Consider the following 20436-nt stretch of genomic DNA (forward strand, 5'->3'; position numbering starts at 1 on the left):
AAGAGTCCGTGGGTGTCAAGAGGTGGGGAGAGCTTGTAGTTGCAGTTCTTGCCGATGTTGAGTGCGTAAAGAGCTGAGGAGCTGTATTGCTAGCAAGTCGGAGGATCAGGGTTCCTTGCGCTGGCCGCGGATGTGGACAGACGGGCTTGCCTTTGGCGCACTTACTGTGCGCGTCTGCCATTATGTAGGGGTCGGGGAGGGAACATGCAGGAGGGGCCGCGGGGGCAGCAGCGGCAGGAAACGGTAAATAAAGGGAAAGGGATATAAAGAAAATAAGTGAAGGTAAAGAAAAGGCAAAATAAGCAACTAAGAGAAGGCACAGAAAAAAAAGCAGATGGGCAGCTAAGGTACAGAAAAAGAATGCAAAAGAAAAGCAACTAAGAGAAGGCACAGGGCATCGAACCATGGTCAGCAGCGGTATACAGGCAGAAGCACTGCCTAGGAGCGCTGTGGTGGAGCTGCACGCTGGGAGAGCAGAATCCCGAGGGGTGCTGCTCATCACACTTAAAGCCCTAACAGCATAGCAAACCTTTCATTGGCACTAGTTTTAGAAAGAAAAAAAACCCATAAGCATCCTTGCACAGCAAAAAACAAATTAGCTATATTTGGCTATTTACTCTGTTCCATCCAGCGTAAGCTACACACCTTTCGAATCCTCAGAATATTGGAAAAATAAATGCAAATGACGTGATACTTTTTTATTGAAAACAAGTTCTGAAGGCAGGGGGGTAGCTTGGTCAGCAAGGTTGGGAGGTAGGTGTGAGCTTCAGATTTGCAAATAATCGCGCTGGTTAAAATACAATTAATGGGAAGCATGGCATGAGGGGGCTTAAGGAGCAGTAGAACGGGAGAGGAGTGCGGATTGTAAGGGGTACTCAAAACTCAATATTATGTAAAATAACCTTTTCAAGACCTTTAAGACAGAGAAAAGTGATTGTGTGTTTTTGTCTGTATGTAAAAATCACAAGTGAAATCCTACGAACACCTCATCGTACCTGACTTAAAGCACCTGTTACCCAACTATTTACTACAGAATACATTTATAAGGGGGTTGTAACAACCCCCCCACTCCCCTTGAAGTCACGTCCCTTTCAGAAGGTTTAACGGCGAACTACTCCTAAAAAAAATAATAAGGGTTTAGCACAAGGTGGAAAGGCTTGGCTGCCAAGAGCTTAAGTTTAGCAGGTGACATGATACCATCGAAGTCGTTATATTTTCCCCTCCTTTCTGTGGTATATGGGAATCGAGTACGAGTCTGCGACACAGACAGTACAAGCACCCAAAAAAGCAAACCAAAAGAAAACAGAACGCGTGGGGTCGGCACCCTATTGGCCATCATCCGCATTAAGACGCGACGGACAGGCACTAGCATGACGAGAACGAGTGCTCCAGGCGAGCAAGTGATGTATCGTACCGCCCGGGTGGCTCTCGTGGAAGAACGCTACTCATTCAGAATCGCTGTGCATAGGAAGTACTGCTGTCCGCAAGCAGCGACGTGGTCTTGACGCCGTGTACAGACCGAGTGGCTGTCGTCGGCGGAAGTGTGCTTACCGACAAAGGTGTTCAGTTGCTTCAGCCCCGGATGTCCCTTACTATTAATAACAGGTAAGAGCCGAGAGCCCGTCAACAGACGAAAGATTTATGCCATGCGTATCTTTATTGAAAGAAGGGATCCCGCGTTCTTGTCTCATCCCACTAAAGTGATATGCATCAAGCAGACTCAGTTTGCCCCCCGAGCGACCCAGTCAGGCCTGGGTAGTCAGCGGTTGCTGTGATTTGACTATTGCTCTTCCGGTTCCATTTGCTTAAATTTACATGGACCAAAAAGCTACTGGGAGTAGGAGACCACTGCAGACATTTCGTGCTGTCTCTCAGTGGCCACCGTGTGTATGCACATTACTTAGGGTTTGCATACATTAAAGGGTTTACGGAGCACGGTTTCCAGGCTGGCAGCGACATAGTCAGAAACAGTGCAGAAGCGTTTTCAGCATGATGCGTGTGAGAGTCGGCAGCTAATTCTTACAACTGTTTGAGTTATTCTCATGTGGGTCTTTGATACTTGAGGTGCAGATTTCACATTCCATTTACAGCATGGGTAGAAAACGGCAACCAACTCTGCACAGACCACCTTCATAACCAAGCCCTGCTTAATCCTAACGAAGGAATCCGATCGTGCACCCAAAAAAGGTGAAAATGTGGCAGGTCATTATAAAAGCCTTCTGGGGTAACGCTGCCTACCTGTAAGAAGCGTTGCCTTTATGAAACGATTACTGCAGGCCACCCTGGGTATCCGATCTTTTGTAATTTGTAAAATAAGACTTAAGTGCTGTGTAATCTGCAGCTCACGCGTTAAAATCCTGTGTATCCCAACAAGTCCTCCGTCCTTCCAATGAGCCACTCAGTCTGGTAATAAAAACATCCGTTATTTCTAGCGGTAATATGCATTGACAAAACAGTGCTATCAAGTGCTCGATATTATTTGAAATGTAACTGGGTGGCTGCAGCAACAGGCTGAGAGGCACGTTGGTAGCGTTTGATCAGTGGAAGGAATACAGCAATAAGACAAGACCTACAGAAGACTGATGTATAAAACCTTGAAGTAGCTGTTCGGTTATCTATTTCTACACTCTGTGCTCTCCTTCACATAGGAGTGGAGAGGCCACTTTCCCTGTACTCTGAAGTAGAGCTCGGAGCAATTCAGCAAGTAACATAGCATATGTTCTGCATTCATTGGAGTTCGTTTACAGGTGTGAGCATGCATACTTAGACTTTCCCATCTAGTATCATGGTGCGTTAAGGTACTTGTGCAGACCATTCACGTCTTAGAGGGAATCCACTTTTGGGGAAGAACGCAATGTGATGCGCTTCTTGCCGCGGTCTTTGATAATCTCATAAAACAGTAAGATAAAGCACCTTTGCAGGATTGGGGGCGGTGTTGAACATTTGAGGAAATATGGCCCAACACGGGTTAGATTGTCAATAAATAAAATAGGATAATCAATTATATTATGCTTTGTTGCGAGAAACTATATACTAGAAACCCTGGAGGTTTATTAAATAAATAAAGATCATGATAGAAGGCAAAATGTGGTTAATCACAATATCAGTCAAAATTTAATAATCCTATATATGGAATTTGCATTAAGCTCAACGTCTGACATAAATCAAGCCTCTGAGAAGATATCAAACATTTTCAAAGTCCCAAGCACGAGTCAGACTAACATGGGTCTGCACAAAATAGATCTTCGTTAGCACACAGTTAAAAGCTGTCTGTAAGTTAGACCTAAAAAGCCAAAAGGTACGGGCGAGCTTAGGCGTGGGGAAAGGGCAAAGTGCAAAACAGAGAGTGCAGGGGACCTGACAGGAGTAGCAGCACGTGGAGGAGAGAGCAACACAACACATGTATTCCTGTGAGGTGTTGAAAGAAGGAGGGACAAACCCTAGGGAAAAGGAAATAAAGCTATCCAACAGAAATCAAGAAAATTAGATGGACAATAAATGTACCCAATCGTGAGCAACAGTCTAATCCAGAGCCCAATCTTAAAAATTGATTTTGCACACAATAGGTTTTCCAACAACCGACAGATAAAAGGTATTCATATTGGAGACATATGTAACTATTTTTCAGAGGCGTTATACTTTTTAGTAGTACGAATGAAGTTGGTGCAGGGTTTTAGATTTTATCCCCCAAGTGTAATTGCGTGCATTTCTAAACCTGCAATATTGCAAAAGCCAAGAGGTCTCACCTGTGACACCTGTTGGACTAGCTGTTGCTTTTTTTCCATGTCGTTCGTACAGTGTAAGGAGATGACACCAGCATTGGTATTATACAACTCATCCAATCAAAGCACAGTGAGTGAAATGTTCCTTGGGCTGGACAAACAGAAGAGTAGGGAGGAAAGACAAAAATCACTGGAAGTCAGAAGCTTTTCAAAATTCACTAGTCTAGTCTAATAATTAAGGACTGAGCATCACTGTCAAGCCATTTGTGCATAACTAGGAAATATCATATTAATATTAACCATACTGTTGCGAACTTATGCACCACCAATAGAGAAACGTTGATCAGCATGTGAATACCACTCTAGGGCTTCATATGTTGGTGGATGGCGTAATATCCTTTGGCCTGGTGAATGTCTTAACGTCCATCAGGCCAAGACCATTCCGCCTGCCAGATTTAGAAATTTCTGCCAAGCTGAAGGTCATTTATAAAGCATTGGCAGGGACCTCTGTGGCATTTGTTTACAGTTTGGTGCAGGACTCTGTCAACATGATGATACCTTGCAGAAAACTGTTGTCTTTTTTTATTTCTTAAAAGAAAATGCTCCTCTCACTATGTGAGTCCTCTCTCATGGCGAGGGGAGCATTTAGCTGTTTTCATTGCCCTTTACCGCAGGGGTTTTCTTGGCGGTGATGGGCAGAGAAAAATGACCTCTAATTCCACCCATCAAAATTAGATGGACTGGAATTAGATGTCTTCCTACGACAATCCTTTTTCCGCAGGGCCATTGGAGGGGTTTAATCATGGCGGAGATGGAGTAGTCTTATCCGTGACTAAACCTAATGTTCGCCATTTGATGTGGGCAGACCACAGTCTTGGCAGTATGGATACTCTGTTGCCATTGTGACATAAGCATATCATAACACTAGTATATTCATGCATTCAGTTTGGAAAATATATACACATTTGTTTGAAACCGTCTTTTATAATGGTACTACTGTTTTTTGAGTTCTCAGTAGGAGAGTTTTCTTCAGCAATTTCATTTAATTGGACCCATCATAATTTGTCACCCCAACATGAGAACCACTTTCTTATCGGGACAACTGGACATTGAAACAAAAGCATGCAGCCAAGCCTGGAAAACAGAAGAGACCACAATGTGTATTCGCAAAGTAAGGAAAGCAATCTCTTGACTGGGTGTGGCTTGGAGGCGTCAAGATAGCGATCCCACTATAAGAGTGCTCTGGACCCCTCCATCATCCACTGCTACCATCCTGCGGTGCAGGGTACTCCCGGCTGCCAGAGCCGAATGAACATACACCCACTGTCGTCTTTTCCAGACTGGGCTGGCTGGGGTTTGTCAATGGCCCAAAAAGCAGCAGCTTGGCTCGGCAGCTGCACCTGGACACGGCACAACATAGCAGCCTGGTGCAGGCGGCATTCCCAAGCTCTGCCCTGAAGCACTGAGCCCAGCGGAGAGAACAGGGAGCAGTTGGGGCCCTCGGCGAGTGCCGTTGACAATGGTACATCAGCTGCTGGCGAAGAGAACAGGGGCTTGACAATGTTACAGCAGCTGCTGGCGAAGAGAACAGGGGTGGGAGTGAGGAGAGTCAGGTCTGTTGGTCACCCTGCTGAGATGCTTGGCACGGCCTAGCAGCCTCACCGCGGGCATACAGAGGTACCAGCTCACCGGCTTGCGGCTGGGCCCTATTGCGTCTTGCGTCCCTCCCGCATCAAGGTTCATGTGCAAGTGGGGCCAGCAGCATATTCCTTCCCCTCTCAGCTGGGGGTGACCAGGACACAGGCCCCTACCGACATAGATTTGTCTCTGCTCTGCTCAGAGTTATCCCTGAAAACAAGACACACTTCTTTGAGATGCCAGAGGCCACTTGGGAGTGGCTCACTAAGGAGAAGCAACTTAGCAACTCTCACTGATCAGCGCTCTATTTTGTCAATATATCTAGTACTGTTTCAGTTTACTCAGCCATTTCTCTTTGGGCAAGACGAAATCCTATTCCAATTTGTTCACGTAACTGTTTGCATACAGTGGTACAGCCCCACAGTCTATGGCAGATATAATTAAGCGATTCCGTGAAGCCCCAAAAAATTGTGGCACAAAGTAAAATGTAGAAGCTCTACTAGAAATATTGATGACATATTTTGTGGTGGTTCATTGAGGAAAAACCCATTCCACGACTTCCATCTACCCTTAAAAGGGATGGCTGTGTGAAGGGAATTTACATCCACAACCGATAGTTTTCATAATGTCCCATTTCAGTATTCCTTAATTTGCACAAAAATTTCCTGTGTCTTTTATATAAGAGGGCATCTGTTGCTTGTAAATAGTAATCCAGGAATTTGTCAATAGGTTCATGTATCTCGCCTTCATATTACACTGAATACCCTACAGTAAGAGGGTAATGGTTGCACACAGTTCTGTTGTGTGCTGTTAGTTTCAAGAAAAGATTCTGAAGTAGAATAAAATGTTTACTTAAGAAATAAGTGATCTACATAGGTGTGACATTCAGATCAAATGACCAGTAACAGTCTATCACCGAACAACAGCGAAAATATTTTAAATTCGGACAAAGTGGCGCAGTAACTCACTGACACAATACATGATGAGATCATTGGCATGCAAGCAATAGTCCTATATAAAAGATGCATGCAAAATGTAACACATCTCTCCCTTTCAAATCAGCTGGTAAAACACAAATATAACAAAATTGGTGGCAAGATCCTAAAGTGGGTAGAAGGGCGCATCATAAACTAGAACCAAAGAGGCGAATCCTCCGAGACGTTTTGGGAATTCTAGCAAAATATTTAATCCTTCCTGCCACAAATTCTCTACAACACTACCTTGGAACCCCAGACAAAGAGTCATGGTTAGGTTGCAAGTCAGTTCCTTCCCTTAATTCATCTCTCCTTTCTGTATTTGGAAAAGAGGAACACAATTAAAACACCCATTCTAGAAGAATCCACACTTTATTTAACATCAGCAAAATAGGTTTCTGGTCTTAGAACATTAGCAACACTCTTAAGATTCCAACATTTGCTTTCCTGGGTTGTCACTTTTAATGACTTTGACAATTATGAGCAGCCAGCTAAACTTAGAGTTAAAATTTGCCAGGATTACATAGCAACCCAATACAAACCCAATCAACCAATTTGGAACATAATTAGTTCATGGATTCAAACTAATTAACCTTGGGTGCTTTCTGATGTGCAAGAACCCTATTCCTGATTTCAGCTTTTTTGTCAACCGATAATCCAATGACAAGTGAAAGCTGCTTCCTCAACCAACAGAGATAGATTTGAGAAATAGGAACTCTACCCTGTACGAACAAAAATTTACTTGCATACCCTTTTTCCATACCGAAAAAAAATTCCATGACGAGTCACTGGACCAAGCCAACTATACACTCTTCTTCAGTTATTGAGTAAAACGTCCCTCTAGCACATTATTCTCGGGACCATAAAAAGCTGACTTGGTGTGCCTAAAATTATACTTGATAAGGAAATCTGTTGTAGCATAAGAGGTCATCTTGACTCCATTATTGGTCACTAACATTTCAGGGAAACCTCCTTTACCGGCCACTTCTAAAAGAAAATCAGTAACCTATCGACTAGTGGGTCTTTCAATATATTTGACCGAAGGCCATGTAGAGTGGTCATCTACAAACACCAGTGCAGTGTATATGTACATAGCCAAACAATTAAACTGCCCAGAGATGTATAATGCCAACTATTGTCAAGCATATTGCGGCCAACTCACAGTTTGCTTGGGTTATGTAGGTTTTAAGACTCCTGTTACTGTAGACACACAACATTAATATGTATAGAATACTGTTCTATATAAAAGATGCACTTAAAATGTAACATATCACTCCCTTTGAGAACATTAGGAATAGGATAAACTTCAACCAAAGTGATAAGTCTTGAGCTACCACAACCTAACCCACTCATCAGTCTGCCAATCCATACGAGGCTATCAGTAAAAGGTCCTTATGAGATTGATTAAGAAACACACACCCTTATTTCTTGGAGTTCCACGCTTCATAAGGGGCCATGGTACACCCTCGGAAAGCTTGTAATTATCGTTACACCATAAGAAGCTCACCAGACACTTTTAATTTTAGAGAAAAATGAAAGAGGCTTGAGATAACCTTCCATAGTCTTACTGGAAGGCCAACCCTTCGTAGTATATTTTCCCCTAAATTCAAGATGGTATCAGACTAACTTTTATTCCATCCTTCTTGAAAACTCCATTAAATAATTATCCGATAATCCCTTCAACTGATGCCACTATATCAAAGTCCTAATATCAGGCACCTGACTTACTTCTGCTAAACAGAGAGCACGCTTTAGGAAAACAGCTGTGTAATTGAGGCTTCAAGGCGGCACAGCGGTCTGGTTGAGAAATACATATTGGGTTCTTGAGAAAGGGGACCTATTAATTTATTCTGCCCATTGCTTGCCATTTGCTTTGCCATCCGTATTTGCTTATTTTCTAGTCGTATTAGGCTGTTGTGAGAAATTGGGTTACTGGTTGACTGGGGTTAAACCTTACTCGAGCATGAACCACAATCCTTGTTAGGTTGAAGTCATAACCAAACTGCAAACTAACTGGTGCTTAACCCTCTGATAACTTGGCACAGAACAGTCAGGCTTAACTTGGAGTCAATGTGTAAAGTATTTATGCTGCACTTCAAACAGTAGTAAAGTGAAAACACCACTCAAGAAAAATTCTGCACCAATTTAGAAAAAGAGTACTTTTTAATAAATCAAGACCAAAATGACACAAATACAATCGGTAGAACCGGAGAAAAACAATTTTGAAGAATTAGCACCAAAAAGCACAAATCGACAACTATAGTTGTCTCGCCGAACTGAGGCAAAGTCATAAGTTCAGGCCGACTGCGATGGAGCCCAAGCCGGGACCCAGTTAGGACCGTTGAACAAGAGTACCTTAAATTCTGGTTGTGAAGAGATGTGGGGTCCCTTGTCGAGGAGATGCTGCATGCAGTGGCTGTTCTGGTGGGCTGCGTTGGGCGAGGCAATGTCCTTGCTTGGAGATGCGTTGGCTGTGATGGCTGATGTAAAGTCTTTGGGTCAGAGAAGTCTGTGCAGCAGTTGCAATGCGTCAGTTCAGAGGGTGATGCGCCCAGCAGCTAGGGCAATGCGCCAGTTCTGCACGAGATGTTCCGCAGAGGAGATGCGTCAGTTCTGCTGGATCCACCGAGTGGTTGGCATAGCACCTTCAGGCCTCCTTCCAAGGCTGGAGTGGTGCCACTTGGGAATACAGGACTCGCAGATGGCAGAGTCAAGGTGCTGGGTTCAAGGTTGTTGGAAGCCTGCTATGTCCCTGAGGCTTCTGATCAAGAGGTCAGCCAACTAGCCATTCTAGTCGCCAGGGGGTCCTGGGTTTAGAGATGCAGGTCCAGTTCACACCCAGGCAAGAGAACAGCAGGGCAGCAGTCCTTCAGAGCAGCAGTCCAGTAGAGTGGCAGTCCTATCAGCAGCACAGCAGTCCTTCTTTCTTGCAAAGTATCCACAGGTCCGAAAGTGTACTGAAGAGCCGTGGTCCGAAGTCCAAGATTTACACCTGGTGCCCACTTTGAAGTGGAAGAAGCTTCTAGAGGTTTCCACCCCTGAGGTGTTGCACATTCCCTTCCTATCTGTCCTGGCCCCAGTTTGTCTGGGGTCACAAAAGACCAGTGTCAAACACTTTGTGAGTGTGCTCAGGCAGAGCTTTTATGATGTGCAAGTGTAGTAGGTGACAGCTCCTCCCCCTCGTTAACTTGGAGTGGCCTATCCTGCCAACAACTGTCTTCACTTTGTCTCACTGTCTGGGAGCAACACACAAAGACCAACTGCTAGCTGCACCTAGTTGTGTAACCCAAAAACAGGCTGCAGGCACCAAATGGTTAGGAGAAGAAATTGCCAGCTTTCTAAAAGTGGCATTTTCAGGATTGGGTCTAAATATCAACTTTACAACTAAAGAGGGCCTTTAATTACTATTCTTAAGACACCAAAGTCAAACTGAGTACCTGTTCCCAATTGGAAGTTACTACATATTCAAAAAGTAACCCCAATGTCACCCTATGGGAGAGGTAGGCCTTGCAGTAGTGCCAAACAAATGTAGGGTTTTTTCACTACCAGGACATGTAAAACTTAAATTATATGTTCAACTTTTCAAATACACTGCACCCTGCCCTCTCGGCTGTTCATAGCCTCCCCTAAGAGTGACATATTTATTAAAAAGGAAGGTTTGGGCCTGGCAAAAGGTTTACTCTGGCAGGTCAAGGTGGCAATTTAAAACTGCATAAATAGGCTGCAATGATAGGGCTGAGCCATATTTAAAGGGCTACTTAAGTGGGTGGCACAATCCGTGCTGCAGGCCAACTATTAGTATTCAATGTACCTGCTCTGGGCACATGTAGTACTACTTTACTAGAGACGTACAAGTAAATGAAATATGCCAATTGGGTGTAAACCAATTCTACCATGTTTAAAGGAGAGGGCACAAGGACTTTAGCAGTGGTAAAGTGCGCAGGGTCCCAAAAGTCAACAAAAATGGGTTTAGAAAACAAAGGTTGAAGGCAGAATGTTTCAGATTGACCCTCCAGAAATGGCCAAGTCCAACAGCCTTTCAGCATGTTTGATCCTCCTGTGGAGCATAACCTGTTTACCACCTTCCTGACTGACTGACTCCTTGCATTCTTCTCCAAATGCTTACTTCTCTGGTAACTTCCTTTTTCTTTTTTTGTGATGCACTGCACAAGAGAACATGTGTTTTCAGTTGTATCCTTTTAACACCTTGGCTGCGTCGACCGTTCAGCTCCAGTGCTGAGCGTTCGAAAAACAGGTGGGGCACCGTCAGCCAATGGACCTTCGCAGCACTTCCAAGGTAGTGCACGCGACGACCGTTGGCCGACGGCAGAAGCCAAAGGGTTAAAGCTAGGTCAGGAAGCAGTAAATATTTTGTCTTTCTGCTTGGCTGATCCTACTTATCTTTGCCAAACACTACCAGGTCATCAATCTCGCCTGCCTGTGAGGAACAATGTTCTGTCTACAAACTTGTTTATTTTCGTCAGTGCTCTTTACAAATAGCATAATTTAAAAGATCCTCTTCTTCAATTTTATGCCCATGCCAAAGGCTCTGGAAGTAGAGGAGTGGAGGGAACTGAAGCACCCCAAAATAACTGTGCTGCTGTTCAGAAGTGAATGAGCAATATACTGGCCTTTAAATTGACTTTTTATCTTGCCACCTTTTGATGTGCACAGGTCAAATATTAGGCTCGGTCTTACGAGGGAAGTTGGTGCTTGCTTTTCTTTCTCTGACTGCAAATAGAAAGGATTTATGTGACAATCCTGCTGGGTACTGGGGTTGGCTGTAGGTACTGGGGGAAAGGTTGTTTGATGTTATTTGATTTGGCCCACAAAATGTAAGTGCTAGTAAATGTACTGTACTAACTAGGGAAGCAAAATGTAGCACATTATTTTGTTTGTAATCCTGAAGCGCGTTGGAAACCAATATTTTAATATGATCAAACCAAATCAGTACACTAGGTGATGCCGATTTCCACACATTATCGTTTGTGCCCTGTATAGTTTTATCAGCAGATTTTTGTCTGTGCAAATGTATTGGTAATTTCAATTGAACACGTATTGTCTGTAATGGCAGTACCCTTCCAAACTATGCTTATGCCAATCCACTCTACCCTACTCCGTGCCACTCCACTCTACGTCACCCCTCAACACACTATGCCACTCTTCTCCACAACACTCTACTCCCCTCTACATCCCTCCCCTCTATGACCTCTACTCTACGTCCTTCCACTTTACGTCCTTCCACTTTACGTCCTTCCACTTTACGTCCTTCCACTCTTCGCCACTCCACTCTATGGAACTCCACTCAGACACTACTCCATGGCACTCTACAGCACACTACTCCAGTCTACTCTACCCCACTCCACTCTACGAAAATCCATTCTACGACACTACACCATTTTGCACCATTCCCTAACCCTCCACGTCCCTTTACTCCACTCTATGCCACTCTGTTCCACACCACTCTAGGACACGTTACTCCATGCCACTGTATGCCACTCCACTGTACAACACTCTATTCAACTGTTGCTCCACTCTACAACATTCCACTCTACTCTCTTCCACTCTGCGACCGTCCACTCCACTCTGACACTCCACTCTACGGCACTTCGCTCTGTCACTCAACTCTGACTCTCCACTCTATGCCTCTCCACTCTATAACACTCCACTCTAGGAGAATCCATTCTACGCCACTCTAAAAGACCCCATTCCACCCTCTATAACACCCCACTCTATACAACTCTACTCTGTCACTGTACTCCACTCTAGGCGGCTCCACCTTACGATACTCTGCTCTTTGCAACTTCGCTCCATGTTATTAATCTCTATGAAACTCAACTCAACTCTACACCACTCCACAACAATAATTCATTCCACACCGCTCGACTCCACTCTACAGCACTCCACTCTACGATACTCGACACCACTCCATGACACTGCTTCCTTCTACACCACACCACTTCACGCCTGTCTACTCCACTCCGACACTCCACTCTACACCACCCCGCTCTACTCTACAACACTCCACTTCATGACACTCTACTCCAGAACACACTACTCCACTCTAGAACACTCCACTCTACGACTCTACTCCATTCTATGTCACTCCGGTTCATGCCACTCCACTCCACTACACAACACTTTACTCTACTCCACTCTTTTCTACTCTACTCCATTCTACGATACTGTAATCTACTCCACTGTACACTGCACTCTTCTCCACTCAGGCCTCGAAAAATAATAAAAATTTTACTAGACCTGCATGTCTAGTAATTTGAATACTACTTGACCTAACTGTAATGTACTTGACCCATAAACTGGGCTCAAATTATGTGATCCTGGGTAAAAAATGTATTTTATGGAGCTGCCTTTTTCTTCATTATCAGATATAGGAGCACCTTCAAATATGCACGTTAAGCATTACTTCTGTGCATAAAAACATAGTTTTTTTTTAAATAGACTAGGCTTTTGCTCCATGTATAATAAGAAGGATATACATGATCCCTGACTTGCCTCTTAGTTCACTAATAGCATTGTTAATAGGGCGGGAGACAGAGATATTTCTCAGTTCATGTTTAAAAACTCACTTTAAATAAATATATTAGTAAAACATGCTGTGGTAGTGCACTGTCCTTTACCTCCAGTACATTTTCAATTGAAATGGCCGCAATTGTTCCCACTAGCATGCAGTTTTACTGAAAGAACTATATAGCGTACAAACAATGTTTGGAAATTGGGTTTCAGCAAAAATATTTATCAGAGAGGTGTGGCGCCGCGGCCAGGGCGACTGACGCTGGAATCTGGGGATCAGGGTTCGATCTCCGGCGGCAGGTTAGCCCAGCACCATGTGACTCTGGGCAATAGCTCGCTTAATCTTCCCGACGGCCCCCAGCGCCTAGAGACCCTTACGGGTGATTGTGCGCTTTACAAATGTGGATTATTATTATTATCATTGCATATCTAAGTAATGTGGTATGATTTGTTTTCATCCTATAAAAATCACTTTTTCACCACACAGAAATAAAAAACTTGTGCCTTCACAATGACCGAAATATATTTTGAAATGCTTCTACAGTTCACTTATTAGCCTTTTCAATGTTGTTAGAAAAAAAGCCTGACATCTTGAAGCCTTTCATTTCACATGCTTTGCACAGCATGATTGTCACACAGTTCCCTTTACAAAATCCTCTAACTTCACAGTCCGAGAAAGAAAAGTAAATGTAGGAAGACACTGACTTTTGACACCTGTCTCTGAATGCAAAGCAAATGTGACAAGGTAAAAACAAGATTGAAAGGCATCTTTGTTTCTCGTTCACTTTGTGAGTGAACAGAACTGCTTTTTGTCAGCTTGCCAGAATGAGCAAGTAGGCCTTCAAAAATAGCCGATAAAAATTTGACTCGCAATAGCAAGTGGGCGAATAGATTTCTCGAGGCCTACTACTCAACTCTACAGTGCTAACTTTTAGCCATGCTGAACAGCAGCCACACTGTTGTACAACATGGCTAAAACACATTGGCAAAGCCAATAGCTCTCTGGGTCGAGACCTATTGGCTTTGCCAATGCTTTTTCTTCACTGTATCATGTGTCTGTGTCAGAACCCCTTTCTCTTTCAGGTCCATTGGGCACACAGGGGATGCTGGGCCCAACCGTTGGTGGTTGAGACCTTTTACTCCTGATGTCCTGGGAGCAGACCTCCTATGGATCCTGAGCAATTGGGCCAAGTAACCCTTCTGCACATGACTCTCAGTGGTAGCTGTGGACGAGCAGTCAAAGGCTCCATCTGTGGAGAAGGAAGTGTAGATACAGATAAATAAATATTTTATTTCTAACTCTACATATGTAAAGGAATAACGACATTCAGAAACAACACATTACCCTTAAAGTCGGGGTTCTAGTAAAAGTCAGGCAGATCATTGTTCCACCCTCTTCCTTGTAAAGTACTCAGGGTTATTCTCCCTTCACTGCTGGCCACCTCCAGGGAATGCTTTCTAGTAAGCTGTACTCCAGAGTTTCCGTTTGACTCATTAGTTATTTGTTAAAAGTGTCCATTAGCAATACGTTCTCTGGGAGCCCACAGGCCCAGTTCCAGTCTTAACCACTCCGTCTGTATGAAATTATTCAGAGGTGCGAGTGCCTTCTCTTTGGGTGTTTCTGAGTTCAGATCCAGTTCGATAAGGATGGCTGCTTGCAGTTCACGTGGCAGGAGACTCTCTTCGAGCCGCTCTGCCAGTTAGTTCCAGCGAACTGAGCTGACCTTTTTCAGCAGACACGATTTAAGTCACTTTTCCCCTAACTGGCGGTATGCTAAGAGTTGTTGGATTCTCTGGCTCCCGACTGGGTCTACAGCGAGGGTCTGATATCTTCTGCGGCGTCCCAGTATTCCTCTGGGAATCAGTCAGGTCCTGTTTGCAGGTTTGACTCGCCAGTCACGGCAGTAATTCTCTCATCCACGACCCGAACACTTAGCCACAGTGGTACAGGCAATCTTGTCTGGCATACATGGTTGCTGCTTTACAATCTGGGCACAAATTCTTCCGCTCTCACTACGGCGGCCCCTCCTGGCATATGAAGTCGCTGATCTCGGGGGACACAAGTCTCCCGCTCCTGGCCCAAATGTGTTCAATGATTGCCTCCTCTGGCATACAGGATCATCACTGGGAGGCACTGGAGGCCGAGTGCTTCCCCCACAGAGATTCTCTCATGGCTTTATCACGGTGTGTTCCAGGGATTGTGTTCAGGAACAGAACTATGCTTGGGAGTATAGGACTTCAGTGGGCAGGGACTGAGTCACCATACCATCTCAGTATCCATGAGCCGTAGTCCGACTAACTATGGTGTCTCACTTGACCTCCTAACCATATTCAGAGAAACAAGTGAATTGACACCCCAGAACAAACCCCTCTTCAACCCTCTCAGGTATCGCAGTAACAGGACACCTAATTTCGCTCTTGCACTCAATAAGATATAACTAAGACCAGAAGGAAGTTTGAAATGAACGCAGTGTTCGTGCCACAATTAGAAAACCAATGCTGGAAAAAACGAAAATACAGTCGGCGTAATCAGTAAACCATATAGTATGAATATCCCTGTCATATTATATATTAGCCTACCCCCCCTCCCCTTCTACAGAAGTGGAATGACTATACAACAAAGATCTCTGGGTTTAGTAGCTGACCCCGTACCTTAGCATACACAGGTCGGCATTCCACATCTCGGATATAGCCGTGATCTACTCTCAAAAAGTCTCTCTCCCTCTCTCTCCCTCTGTATGTTATGTAACTGCACATACCTATATGATAAGGCACATATGCTCACAAACAACAGCTGCACTCATGTGTTGTGTCTAGGTGCTAGTGCCTGACCAGAACAAAAGAACAAGGGACACTGTTGTTTGACCTTGTCTGCTGTGTTCAGACTAAATCCCAGGAAAGAACAGAATGAGAAAACAATAGTAAGTTCTTTGTCGAAGTACAATGTGGCACAAACATATGTGTGTTTATATAGTAACATAAGTAAAGCAAATGCGGCCCATAACGTGCGTAGTTAGGCTAACATAGGGAAAACTACACTGGGCCATGCACTGAACACATGACAGGTGGCCCTCTCCCGACATATGGGAGTCGCCGAACTGTTCCTGCACAAGGGCAACGACCCGATAAGTGCACAGACTTTCTTCTCACACTTTACTCAGGTAGTCCGTTCTGTAGGACCCTGGGCCTCTCTCCCTGCAACTCACTTCTCTTCCTCAAAGGGCACACTGGTCCTGGCAAGCAGGTAGGTGCTTGTTCTCCAGGGCAGGGATAGCCTAGCAGGCAGGTGATCACAATTTTCCCTGGGTGATGTCCCCTAGTCAAGCAGGGAGACTAGCAAGCATTGGCCCCCAGTCCTGGTCACAGGCAGAAGTCTTGCAGAACTTCCCCTCTTCTCATAGCCCATCTGGCTGCTTGGTAGATGACAGCGTTTGGGGTCTCAACCCCTTTTTATTCCATTTCCAGACACCAAAATGTGATTTAGGGTTGTAGTCTTGAACGTTTTATGTTTGGATTCTGCTTCTTTTGAAGTGTCCACCTTTCCTTTTCTTCTTTCCCCTTGAAAGAATGTCTATCACAGCAGGCAAGACTCCAAAGCTGATTGACCACAACACAATTCATAGGAGTGACCAAAGTTCACACCTGGATGTCAGCCACGGTGATATGTACATCAAAAGGTTAATCCCAGGCTCCCAGCCATACGCTTTGTTTCCCATTTCAGCCCCATCTCTTTTCCTGAGATGTGCCCTGGCCTATTCCTTGTGATCTATCACTGAATCAAAGTGCAACCTTTTGAAGTGTAAAGGGAGTGGCTCTTTCTCCAGTGGCTAATTTGTAAAACAAATAAGTGCTGGGGCTCTCGTCAGAAGGCTGCTTGCTCTAGCCCATTTCTCCTTTTACCATAGCTTAAAACAGAACTTACCATTAAAGTGCCCAAAGGATGTGACTTAATGACCAAAGCTGCCGATTTCAGACCTGGGGGATCTGGTTCGAGTCTCCACGTTGGCGCAACAGCCTGGGATTCTAGGCTACTCACTTAATCATCAACACAGGTGCTTTTCATGAGCACCAATTAAGGACACAGTCATTTACGGGGAGATTAAGTGCCGGTGCTGAGCACCAGAAACGACAGGCTCAAATTAAGCACTGCCATTGTCAGTTCCTCTTGTGTGTCCCCCCACCCAGCTCACATGAAGGCAGCAATACACAAATTTCTGGGTGTTCTCTGCTTCTCATGTCTTCACCAAGCATGCCTAGGATTCCAAACATGGAACCTAAAGTCCTCCCTGTAATGTACCATTTACAGACACACTTGCATTCAGTGTGCTTTCCCTGCACAAATGCTCTCCAGTACTGTTACCTTCATGCATTGTGCTACGAGAGACACATGCACTCAGCACAACCATTCAGTCTACACACACTGCTAAGTACTTTAGCTTTTCTGTGTTTTACCTGAGTGTGCTATTTGCAAACATACCCACACTGACTTCATTCTTCAAGTATGGTACTTCAAACAAGCACACATTCACCCAGCACATGCTTTCATTGTGCACGCACTGCACAGCACTACATCTTTCATATCATGTATTCTTCTACATGCACCCAGTCACAGTACTAATCCTACATGGACTGCTATATCCTTGTGCTGTACCCTTCCCAGGCGCACATATATCCAGGCAGAGTCATTAGTCCTGCGCTGCACAGCACTACACAGCTACCTGATGTAGGACAAGGGTAAGCTAAGCATACCTTAAACTTAAAAAAATGGGAGTGAGCCTGTAGGCCTCACTCCAGTGACCCAGTAAAAAGGACTTGTTCACTACTACTGATCGCTACGTGGTATGCTGCTATCACCACACTTGTGCTGCTCAACTCCTGGTGAAGGCAATACCCTTTCACCACTGTGACTGTAGCACTTTGGGCGCCCCTCGCAGTGTAGCAAGACTGCAACCTGTGAGACAGGGCTATGACATGGTGCACACGCAAAGAACAGCTTTAGGGATCCAGACAACAGTACAGTTGGGCACTCGAGGCAAGGGTACGCATCTTTAACTATGCAGAGGACTTTTCTGTCCCAACAGTGGAGAATATAATTCCTGCAGTTTTGTACTCAAATGAGCTATCCTCGCAGTAGACCATTCTCAGGTGAAAAAATGCTAACGTATAATTTGGAGATCGTTCTAAACAAATATTTACCCCAGATATTTGTTAAGTGATGGATGGCCCAAACACAGGCTAACTCGTTCTCTATCACCACATATTTGCGTTCATGGTAGTCTTTGACTTAAAATCCACTGTCCTCCTTTTGAGAAAGATCGACTCCCCCCCCCCCCCCCCCCAAACCATAAGCAGCACATTGACACTGATAATGTACATTTTGTTTATAAAAAGAACTTCCGAATTGGATCTGAGACAATGGACCTCTTGACTTTTTAAATTTCTTTAAAAACAGATTTTATTGGTTTTCAAACATCAAACAACACAAGTGTTTGTTGTCCCGCATGTGTTCAATGGAAACCAAAAAGTACATAGTCAAACGCCGCAGGATTGGAGCGCTTGTCCAGCAGAGTTTGCCAGGCTCTGGCCACTTCAATCTTTTCTATACCTCTTCGGGCTTCTCTTAGGAGTATCGTTCCCTCGCCTCCTGCCCATTAACCATTTCTTTTTTCCATATATGAGTCCAGGGACCCCCTAGGGATTTCCAGTTTCCCGCTAGCTCTCGCTTGGTGAGGATACATTCTAAGTCTTGGAACTTTCTTGTGACTTTCGTTTCCAATGTATGGGAAAACCATCCCAGTAAGCAGTGTCCCAGGGTGCAGGGAACCTTATTTTCAATGTCCTCCTCGATCACGTGTAAGACCTCATCCCAGAATGGAGTTAGTATGGGACGTTCCCAAAACATGTGTTCAATGTGCACTCCTACCTTTCCGAATCTAGCGCATGTTGCGTCAGCCACCTGGAAATATCAGTGCACATGCTCTGGGGTCAAGTATAACCTATGGACAGTGGACTGTTTGATGTGGGTAACCACCTGCTACTATTTGTGACTCCAAACAAAATCCTGACCATTATGTAAAAGATGGCATAGAGGTTCCATAACTTCAGTAAGGTGTCTGATGAACCTGTTGTGGTACTTGCACAGACCAATACCAGTTTATCACGAAACACGGAAAAATTTTCTGAATTCCGAGAGGTTCCCGTAGGAGCCAAATGGTAACAACAGCAATATAAGATCAGACATTGATGAATGGTTTGCAAGCAGAGTACAGTGATTCTACGTAAGGCATACAGTGTTATCATGCAAAGCATATAGTTGAGGTACTGGAGGCATACAAATGTCTAAATGAATTGGGATGTTGTAAAGCGCAAGAGTGACCACAACATATACCCTGCGCACTAGAACAAGCTTGGAAAATCATAGAGTAATCATAGAGTAATAATAGAGAATATCTAAGTTATCTGCTCTTTTCCAGAAATATTGGGACTGAATTAGATGCACAGATGTTTTTAGGCAAAACAAACCGGGAATCTCGTTGAACATGAGTGAGGGAGAAGAGTGATGTAACCAGATAAACCAGCATTGGCAAAACCAATAGGTCTTGCCCTTGTGTGAGCGTGGCTGCTGTTCAGCATGGCTAAAAGTTATTGGTGCAAAAGCGACTGTTGCGAAGTGGCATATAGTGGAGTGGAGTGTTGTGGAGGGAGTAGAGTGTTGTAGTATGGAAGGGGTAGAGTGGAGTAGCGTGGCATAGCGTTCCGTGTAGTGTAATAGAGTTGAGTGAAGTGTCGTACAGTGGAGTGGCATTGAGTTTAGTGGTTTAGAGGATGTTGAGTAGGGTAAAGTAGAGTATAGTGGTGTAGAGGGGAGTAGATTGTCATAGAGTGGAGTGACTTAGAATAGAGTGGAGTAAAGTGGCGCACAGTAGAGTTGCATAGAGTGGAGCACAATTTAATGGAGTAGAGTGTGATAGAATGGAGTGTGGTGATAGAATGGAGTGTGGTGATAGAATGGAGTGGATTAATGTGGCTTGGAGCAAAGTGGCGTAAAGTAGAGTGGTGCAGAGTAGATTGGCATAGAGTGCGTTGGTTTGGAGTGCAGTGGTGTAGAGTATAGTGGTGTGGCAAAGCATAGAGTGGAGTATAGTGCAGTGAAATAGAGTGCATTGGAGTAGATTTTGTTTCAGAGTGGTGTGGTGCAGGGTAGAGTGTAGTGGTGCAGGGTAAAGTGAATTGGTGGAGAGGTGTAGAGTGCAGTGGGGTAGACTAGTGCACAGAGCAATGGCATAGAGTACAGCGAGGAAGAGTAGAATAGAGTGGCGTAGAGCGCAGTGAGTGCAATTGTGTAGAGCAGTGTAGCATGCATTAGCATAACTTGCAGTGTGTAGAGTGCAGTGACATAGAGTGGAGTGGTGCAGGGTAGAGTGAGTGGTGCAGGGTAGAGTGCATTGGCATAGAGAGGAGTGGTACAGAGTAGAGTGCATTGGCATATAGTGGACTGTAGTGGAGTGGCTCAGACTGGAGGGAATAGAGTGCCATGGCAAAGATTGCATTGGTGCAGAGTGCAGTGGTGC

The 20436-nt window shown here is 44.6% G+C and overlaps 1 protein-coding gene across 3 annotated transcripts in view; it reads left to right on the forward strand.

The window, feature by feature from the left end:
• Positions 1-1374: 1374 nt before the first annotated feature.
• DMTF1 (cyclin D binding myb like transcription factor 1) overlaps positions 1375-20436 on the forward strand; it is a 517741-nt gene continuing 498679 nt past the window's right edge. For 2 of the 3 annotated variants that reach the window (XM_078674193.1, XM_078674191.1), the window contains exon 1: positions 1375-1605. In XM_078674193.1, coding sequence (XP_078530319.1) covers positions 1583-1605 — 23 coding nt within the window. In that variant the 5' untranslated portion in view covers positions 1375-1582. The remainder of the gene's footprint in view (positions 1606-20436) is intronic. The other variant, XM_078674190.1, reaches the window with a different exon arrangement.

Source organism: Lissotriton helveticus, chromosome 1_1, assembly GCF_964261635.1.
Source record: "Lissotriton helveticus chromosome 1_1, aLisHel1.1, whole genome shotgun sequence".
NCBI lineage: Eukaryota > Metazoa > Chordata > Amphibia > Caudata > Salamandridae > Lissotriton > Lissotriton helveticus.